Source organism: Salvelinus alpinus, chromosome 2 (genome assembly GCF_045679555.1).
Source record: "Salvelinus alpinus chromosome 2, SLU_Salpinus.1, whole genome shotgun sequence".
NCBI classification, from domain to species: domain Eukaryota; kingdom Metazoa; phylum Chordata; class Actinopteri; order Salmoniformes; family Salmonidae; genus Salvelinus; species Salvelinus alpinus.
In genome coordinates, this window is record NC_092087.1 from 60,143,691 (window position 1) to 60,152,892 (window position 9,202).

Here is a 9,202-nt window from a genome sequence, read left to right on the forward strand (position 1 = left end):
AGAACCCTTTTTTAAAAGTTATTCCAAGGACTTAGGGTTTCCCCCACAGTCTCAATTTGAAGAACCCCTAAAGGATACTCCAGGAACCTTTTCATTATTTAGTGTATAACGTCTTGATATCTTAACCATTAGAATAGTACTGGCATGTTTGCAGGTTGGGACCCAACAACAACTAGATTTAAAATCAGCCAGCAACATCTTCCTCAATATATAGTCAGCATAGGATCATGTTATTGATAGAAGAAAATGCACATTTAGTGTCGAAATGTTAATTGTGCTACAGTTAAACCAGCAAATCAGTGTGGTGCTCAAGACAAAACAATTGGCTTGTTAAATTAAATTCCCCCTTAGTGTGATACTAAAATGAAGTGATCCAACTCAGTTGCACCTGCAAATAAAGCATCTTGCTCTGTTACAACCACAATACATAGACCAGGTCAGTGTTCTAGACTGGAGATTTCAGGAGCTGTTTCCAGAACAGGGTAACCCGAGAGACTTTGCCCTAGGCACTGTTCTCTGCCCAGGGTACACGGCTACTGGGGCCCAGTGAACCAGCGGAGGTTACTTCTTAAATTTAAGGATTCACCCCATTTCTTTTAAATTTTTGTCTAGAATGACATACCCAAATCTAACTGCCTGTAGCTCAGGACATCAACCAAGTATATCCATATTCTTGATACCATTTGAAAGGAAACACTGAAGTGTGTGGAAATGTGAAATTAAACGCAGGATAATAACCCATATCTGGTTAAAGATAATACAAAGGAAGAAAAAAACATGCATTTTTGTTTTTATGTTTCATCATCTTTGAAATGCAAGAGAAAGGCCAAAAAGTAATAATCCAGGTTAGGAGCAATTTAGATTTTGGCCACTACGGCAGTGTATGTGCAAAGTTTTAGACTGATTCAATAAACTATTGCATTTCTGTTGAAAATGTTGTATCAAGACTGCCCAAATGTACCCAATTGGTTTATTAATACATATAAGTTCATAATTGTGCACTCTCCTCAAACAAACAGCATGGTATTCTTTCACTGTAATAGCTGCTGTAAATTGGACAGTGCAGTTATATTAACAAGAATTTAAGCTTTCTGCCCATATCAGACATGTCCATGTCCTGGGTAACGTTATTTTTTATTTACAACCTCATGCTAATCACATTAGGCTATGTTAGCGCAACCAACCTGTGGTGGTGTGGGGGGGGGGGGGGGGGGGAGACACCGATCCCGTAGATGTTATCAAGGTGGTGATACAGACAAACATCAGCTCCCACATGAATCAAATGAAAGTTTATTTGTCACGTGTGCCGAATATAACGTGGAGACCTTAGTGAGATGCTTACTTAGTGTAAAAAAGGTGAACAATAGGTAAGTAAAGAAATAAAAACAGTAAAAAGACAGTGAAAAATTAACAGTAGCGAGGCTATATACACAGTAGCAAGGCTACAAACAGGCACCGGTTCGTCGGGCTGATTGAGGTAGTATGTACATATGGTTAAAGTGACTATGCATATATGATAAACAGAGATTAGCAGTAGCGTAAAAAAGGGGTTGGCGGGTGGCAGGACACAATGCAAATAGCCCGGTTAGCCAATGTGCGGGGGGCACTGGTTGGTCTGCCAATTGAGGTTGTATGTACATTAAGACTTCTGCAAGGTGGATGCCCAAGGGCAGCTTTTCAGACACTTAAATCACTGTGTTGACATGCCAACACTGAAAAGTCACCTGATAGACTGTGGTTCTGCCAGCAATGGATTCAATATTATAAAGACTAGAGCACAAACTGTATTTTTTTGGGGGGGGGGGTCCGATATAAATTCCCATTTTTGGGGGAACAAAACTCGCCGATATACCGTTTAACTTCTTATGGATGGGGGCGCGTGTCCAGAGTAAATTGCCTGATACCCAGGCTAAGATTAGCATATTATTAGTAGATTTGGATAGAAAACAGTCTGAAGTTTCTAAAACTGTTTGAATGATGTCTGAGAGTATAACATAACTCATATGGCAGGCAAAAACCTGAGAAAAAAATCTGAGATTTGTAGGTTTGTCTTTGCCTATCCAAGATACAGTGGAAATGGGGTCCGATTGCACTTCCTAATGCTTCCACTAGATGTCAACAGTCTTTAGAGCCTTGTTTCAGGCTTCTACTGTGAAGGGGGAGAGAATAAGAGCTGTTTGACTAAGAGGTCTGGCAGAATGCCATAAGCTAAGTCAGGCGCGTGGCCGTGAGAGCGAGCTCTGTTCCTTTTCATTTCTAAAGAATTGTCCGGTTGAAACATTATTGAAGATTTATGATAAAAACATCCTAAAGATTGATTCTATACATCGTTTGACATGTTTCTACGAACTGTAATGGAACTTTTTTACTTTTCGTCTGGACTAAGTGCCTGCGCCTTGTGAATTTGTTTTTGTGAAACAAACGCACGAACAAAAAGGAGGTATTTGGACATAAATTATGGACTTTATCGAACAAAACAAACATTTGTGGAACTGGGATTCCTGGGAGTGCATTCCGATGAAGATCAAAGGTAAGTGAATATTTATAATGCTAATTCTGACTTCTGTTGACTCCACAACATGGCGGGTATCTGTATGGCTTGTTTTGGTGCCTGAGCGCTGTACTCAGATTATTGCATGGTGTGCTTTTTTGAAATCTGACACAGCAGTTGCATTAAGGAGAAGTATATCTTTAATTCCATGCATAACACTTGCATTGTCATCAACATTTATGATGAGTATTTCTGTAATTTGATGTGACTCTGCAAAATCACCAGATGTTTGTTTGAGACAATGCATTTCTGAACATAACGCGCCAATGTAAACTGAGATTTTTGGATATAAATATGTATTGTGTAACATGAAGTCCTATGAGTGCCATCTGAGATCAAAGGTTAGTGATTCATTTTCTCCATTTCTGCTTTTTGTGTTTTTCTGTGACTAGGCACTGACCTAACATAACCATATGGTGTGCTTTCGTCGTAAAACCTTTTTGAAATCGGACACTGTGGTGTGATTAACAACAAGTTTTTAAAATGGTGTATAATACTTGTATGTTTGAGGAATTTTAATTATGAGATTTCTGTTGTTTTGAATTTGGCGCCTGCAGTTTCACTGGCTGTTGTCAAGTTGATCCCTTTAACGGGATTTCAGCCGTACGAAGTTAACAGCAGGTAAATGAAAAAAAGTCATTTATCCATACTGAATACTCAGAAATTGCTATCAAAAAGAGCAATTGTCGAAGAAATAATCTTCAAAATGCTTATTTCTTACATTGTGGCAATAATGACATGAGATGGCACCGATAGACATGGCCGCCTTCTTTCGGGCAACTCCGGGCTATTTATTTTTATGTAATTTCTCACGTTATGTCACAACTTTCTTTGCATTATTTATTACATACAGTCGGAAATAACTTTTAGATAGAGAGGTAGTAAATCACCAGGATTTCAACCAGGAACACGACTTTCCTGAATTGGATCCTTTCTTCGTACCTTACAAGGCAATTGAACTTAACCCAGAGGCTGCTCCAAGACGTCGCCAGCGGAGAAGTAGTATTCGGAGTGGACTCCACCATAAAGGCCTGATTGGTGGAGTGCTGCAGAGACGGGAGAACCTTCTGGAATATTTATGATGTAATTTCGTATTTCTGTTGACTCCAACATGGCGGAGAAATGTTGTTTATATCTGAACGCCGTCTCAGATTATTGCATGGTGTGCTTTTTCCGTAAAGTTTTTTAAAATAAATCTGACACAGCGGTTGCATTAAGAACAAGTGTATCTTTAATTCTATGTAAAACATGTATCTTTCATCAAAGTTTATGATGAGTATTTCTGTTATTTGATGTGGCTATGCAATTTCTCCGGATATTTTTGGAGGCATTTCTGAACATGGCGCCAATGTAAACTGAGATTTTTGGATATAAATATGCACATTATCGAACAAAACATACATGTATTGTGTAACATGATGTCCTATGAGTGTCATCTGATGAAGATCATCAAAGGTTAGTGATTAATTTGATCTCTATTTCTGCTTTTTGTGACTCCTCTCTTTGGCTGGAAAATGGCTGTATGTTTTTTGTGACTAGGCTCTGACTTAACATAAACATACGGTGTGCTTTTGCGGTAAAGCCTTTTTGCTTTACGGCGAAAGCATACCTAGCCCAGCAGACAAATCATTACAAACAGTAACCAGCCAAGTAGAAGAGTTACACAAGTCAGATATAGAGATTAAATGAATCCCTTACCTTTGATGATCTTCATATGGTTGCACTCAGCAGACATTCATTTACTCAATAAATGTTCCATTTGTTCGATAAAGTCTCTTTATATCCAAAAACCTCCGGATTGTTCACGCGTTTTCTTCAGTAATCCACAGGTTCAAACGCAGTCAAAACAGGCAGACAAAAAAATCCAAATTGTATCCGTAAAGTTCATAGAAACATGTCAAACGATGTTTATATTCAATCCTCAGGTTGTTTTTAGCCTAAATAGTCGATAATATTTCAACTGGACAATAACGGCTTCAATATAAAAGGTAAACAAGAAAGGCACTTCCTGGGTCGCGTGCATGAAAAAGCTCTCTGACACTTTTGGGTCCACTCATTCAGACTGCTCTTCCTCATTTTTCAGAATACAAGCCTGAAACAATTTCTAAAGACTGTTGACATCGAGTGGAAGGCATAGGAACTGCAATTTGAGTCCTAAGTCAATGGATACTGTAATGGCATTGAATAGAAAACTACAAAACCAACAAAAGAAACTACCCCTCATCCCCCTTTGGAGAGGGGGATGACCGCGGCAGCTTTCCAATCTTTAAGGATCTCAGACGATACGAGAGGCTGAACAGGCAAGTAATAGGGGTTGCAACAATTGCGATGGATCATTTTACAAAGAGAGGGTCCAGATTGTCTAGCCCAGCTGATTTGTAGGGGTCCAGATTTTGCAGCTCTTTCAGAACATCAGGATTTGGGTGAAGGAGAAGCATGGGGGGTGCATTGGCAATTGCCGTGGAGGGTGTAGAGCTGTTGGCCAGGGTAGAGGTAGCCAGGTGGAAAGCATGTCCAGCCGTAGAAAAATGCTTATTGAAATTCTCAATTATCATGGATTTATCGGTGGTGACAGTGTTTCCTAGCCTCAAGGCAGTGGGCAGCTGGGAGGAGGTGCTCTTATTCTCCATGGACTTTAAGTGTTGGCATTGAGCAAACAGTAGATGGGGAAGCTGTGGGGCAAATAGGCCTAGGCCCAACCTGAAATAGCCTACTCAATTTACCTCTAATTTAACCCTTTAACTTCTCGTCCCACCGGCCAATAGCCAGGGAAAATACAGCGAGTCATATTCAAATAACATGATATAAAAATCTAACTTTCATTAAATCACACATGTAAGATACCAAATTAAAGCTACACTCGTTGTGAATCCAGCCAACATGTCAGATTTCAAAAAAGCTTTTCGGCGAAAGCATAAGATGCTATTATCTGATGACAGCACCTCAGTAAACAAACAGAGTAGCATATTTCAACACTGCAAGCACGACACAAAACGCAGAAATAAAATATAAATCATGCCTTACCTTTGACTAAATTATTTTGTTGGCACTCCAATATGTCCCATAAACATCACAAATGGTCCTTTTGTTCGATTAATTCCGTCGATATATATCCAAAATGTCAATTTATTCGGACCGTTTCATCCAGAAAAACACAGCTTCCAACTTTCGCCAAGTCACTACAAAATATATCAAAAGTTACATGTAAATTTACCAAAACATTTCAAACTACTTTTGTCATACAACGTTAGGTATTTTTAAACGTTAATAATCGATCAATTTGAAGACGGGATGATCTGTGTTCAATACAAAACCAAACTGACGCAACTTTTTTCATAACATGACTCTCTCCAAACATTTACTTCATGTGACCCTCATTTACGACAGCCCTACTTCTTCAGTACACAAAGGAATAACCTCAACCGATTTCCAAGGACTGGTGACATCCAGTGGAAGCGGTAGGAACTGCAAGCAAGTCCTTTAAAAATCTGGTGACTCTTAAACTCATTGAAAAGACAGTGACATCAAAGAAATACAAATTCTGAATGGTTTGTCCTCAGGGTTTTGCCTGCTACATAAGTTCTGTTATTCTCACAGACATGATTCAAACAGTTTTAGAAACGTCAGAGTGATTTCTAACCAAATCTAATAATAATATGGATATCTTATATTCTGGAGATGAGTAGCAAGCAGTTGAATTTTGGCATGCTATTTTTCCCGAAAGTGAAAAAGCTGCCCCCTGCCCTCAAGAAGTTAATAAAAAAGGGCATTGGTTGCAATCCTAGTATCATGCCCAAGGGTAGAGGTCTATAAGTTTCATAAAATGATATAGGCCTAGCTGCTTGTAAGTAAATTAAATATGATTATTTTGGGAATATATGGCCATATGTTGGGGATGCCATGCTGGTAATTTGCTGGCTGCTGCTGCCACATGCAACTCAACCCTGCCAATGTCAGTTGCCAATCAGGATAACAGTCACTGACATTGGATGACTTAGTGGCCTTTATGACCATTTATGACCAAAGAAAGACAGCTTTTGGCTCTTCTTATCTAAGACAGTCTCCCTTTTATACACTATTGCTATACTTGAGTAGATATTTCGGGAAAAGTTAGGTCTACTGTAACCCCCCAATAGTATTGTTCACATAGACAAGAGTGACCAATTTCCTGCTCACCTGTGCACAATCGAATGGAAACATTTCAGAAGTGAGTGAGTGCTATTGGTGTTAAGTCACACTTGCAAATAGTTGCGATAGATTACTTGATAAAAGACGAGTTTGTATGATAAAGACTTTCGGGAAAAGCTGGGGGAAAATCCAATAGTGTGTCATGATAAAATTCAACAAATACATCTTACACAGATTTTAAAATTCAGCTTGCTAACGTTCACTAGTTAGAAGAAAATCTGACCAGAGGCTACAGGTAAAATGGATGACCCTGTTTGATCTACTCCAGCTTGGGTTAGCTAGCCAGCTAACATCAAAGCAAGTAGAGTTGGTCTACCAGCAAGTTGGCTAACATTAGTTAGCCTGTTGCATTTGTTTTAGCTAGGTAAAATGTGTTATATATTGGATATTCAGTTATCCCATCAATAGCTACTGAACCAAGCATGCCATGACTATGAAAACGGTATATTAAGAATCAGGGGTGGATGGAGAACAATCCACACCTAATTTTTTATTATTAGTGGTTTCTTCCGGATCTCAATATTCAATAGCTCTTAAATAGGTGCAATATGCAGAAATCGTGTCGCCATTTCCTGGGTGGTAAAAACCTACTTTCAGTTTGTGACAAAACAAGCAATGTATAGTGTAGATAATCATTGTACCATCTTAACCGCAGTGAAATATATTTTTACCCAAAAACATTGTATTTTCAAGCGGTTTGAAGTTGGCGTACAAAACAAAGACACTAAATCTAAACTTAACAGGAAGCATAGAAAGAGAACAGATCTACCGCTTCTTAGACTTGCTTTCAATTAGAATGACAGATCTATAACTTACATTTCAATGTGAATTTAGTCAGATCGCCCAAAAAATTTACATACTGCAGCTTTAACCAAAGCACGACATGACTATGAAAATTATATATTCTGAACCAGAGGAGGATAGAAGGGGAGGGGGTTCTACCATCCACCCCGATTCAGAAAATACCATGTTCATAGTCATGGCATGCTGAGTAAATAGCTATTGACGAGTGAAAACCGAATGTCCACCGAAATTCCAATACAAAACCAATTTTACCTCAGTCACACTTTGGGTTGGCAAAATGAATACTGAGGCAAGCCGTAAAAACGTGGCAAAGTGCAAATAACTTAGTTCGCTAGCTACTACTACTACTACTTGAAGTGTCTCACCAGATAACCTTTTAACATCTATTTGAGTTCTATCTACTGTACTAAGAATGTTATTTAACCAATGTTAACTTCTCTTACCTTCATGTCGTTCATGATGATCTGGAAGAGCCCTCCCAGAGCGCTGCATTCCTTTTCAATACCCGAATCCATTTTCCAAGTCGAAAAAATCCTAACAGTAGTAGCTAGCTTTTAAGGTTAAAGAAATGCGTTTATAAATATACGTTGTTAATAGTAACGCGTTTATAAATATATGTTGAGGGAAACCCCGACGTACAAAGTTCAAGTAATTGAGACAAAAACAGAGCCCGATCGAGACAAATATATTTCAAAGTAACTAGCTAACGCTAGTTATTTAGAGAGTAAAACAAAAATCGGGGGGCACAATACATAGCTAGCTATGTGGAATAGTAATACCACATACTGTCTGTTAACTGTCTTTGCAATACTGTTCCAGTCAGACTCAGTGTGGTAGGCTAGCTAGCCAGCCAACTTGATACACCTCCGAGAAAACATGGCATGGTTGAGTACGCCCGGTAGCTCGAATGGAAAGTCCAAACCTATAACTACCACACAGCCAAATAGACAATGCGGCTGGCTAGCAATACCTGACTAGCGACCTGCTAGCTAACGCGCGGGCAGGTAACTGGCAATTTCTTGATAAATTACTTACTAGTCAGCGAATAATATTTATTTAAAAATCTTATTTCAGTTTCCCATGGTCCGGTGAAAATGACTTCTCTTATTCCTATGCGTTTTCAGCTTGTTTGCACATGTGTGTCATGGCCTTTCACCCAAATATTCGATGAGAATCCACGTATCGTTTAGAGTTGGCTTGCCTTGTGTGTGTTGCTACCACCGTACGCTCAATATTCCCTCTTCTTCGTCTTCTTCTTCTTCTTCAGTGGGGTTTGTCCGCGGTTGGCATCCGTTATGGTGCATTACCGCCACCTACTGTACTGGAGTGTGGGCCAGAGACGGAGAAACGAAATCCTACCTGCCAGCCCCGTTGCTCTTAAAAAAAGATAACACAATATTTGAAACTATATCTAATGACGTTCTACTCAATATACTCTTTAAACTAATTTCCTGTATTCCCTTCTCCCTCACGCTAGATCTCAGCCTCTCTCTTTCAGGGCCCCTGAGTGGCACAGCGGTCTAAGGCACTGCATCTCAGCGCGTGAGGCATCACTACAGACACCCTGGTTTGAATCCAGGCTGTATCACAACTGGCCGTGATTGGGAGTCCCATAGGGCGGTGCACAATTGGCCCAGCGTCGTCTGGGTTTGGCCGGTG

At 39.5% G+C, this 9,202-nt stretch overlaps 1 protein-coding gene across 2 annotated transcripts in view; it reads right to left on the minus strand.

The window, feature by feature from the left end:
• The window catches only part of LOC139565914 (protein MTSS 2-like), a 125,388-nt gene extending 116,588 nt beyond the window's left edge, over positions 1 to 8,800 (minus strand). For both annotated transcript variants that reach the window (XM_071386590.1, XM_071386579.1), the window contains exon 1: positions 7,987 to 8,800. In XM_071386590.1, coding sequence (XP_071242691.1) covers positions 7,987 to 8,058 — 72 coding nt within the window. In that variant the 5' untranslated portion in view covers positions 8,059 to 8,800. The remainder of the gene's footprint in view (positions 1 to 7,986) is intronic.
• Positions 8,801 to 9,202: the final 402 nt, after the last annotated feature.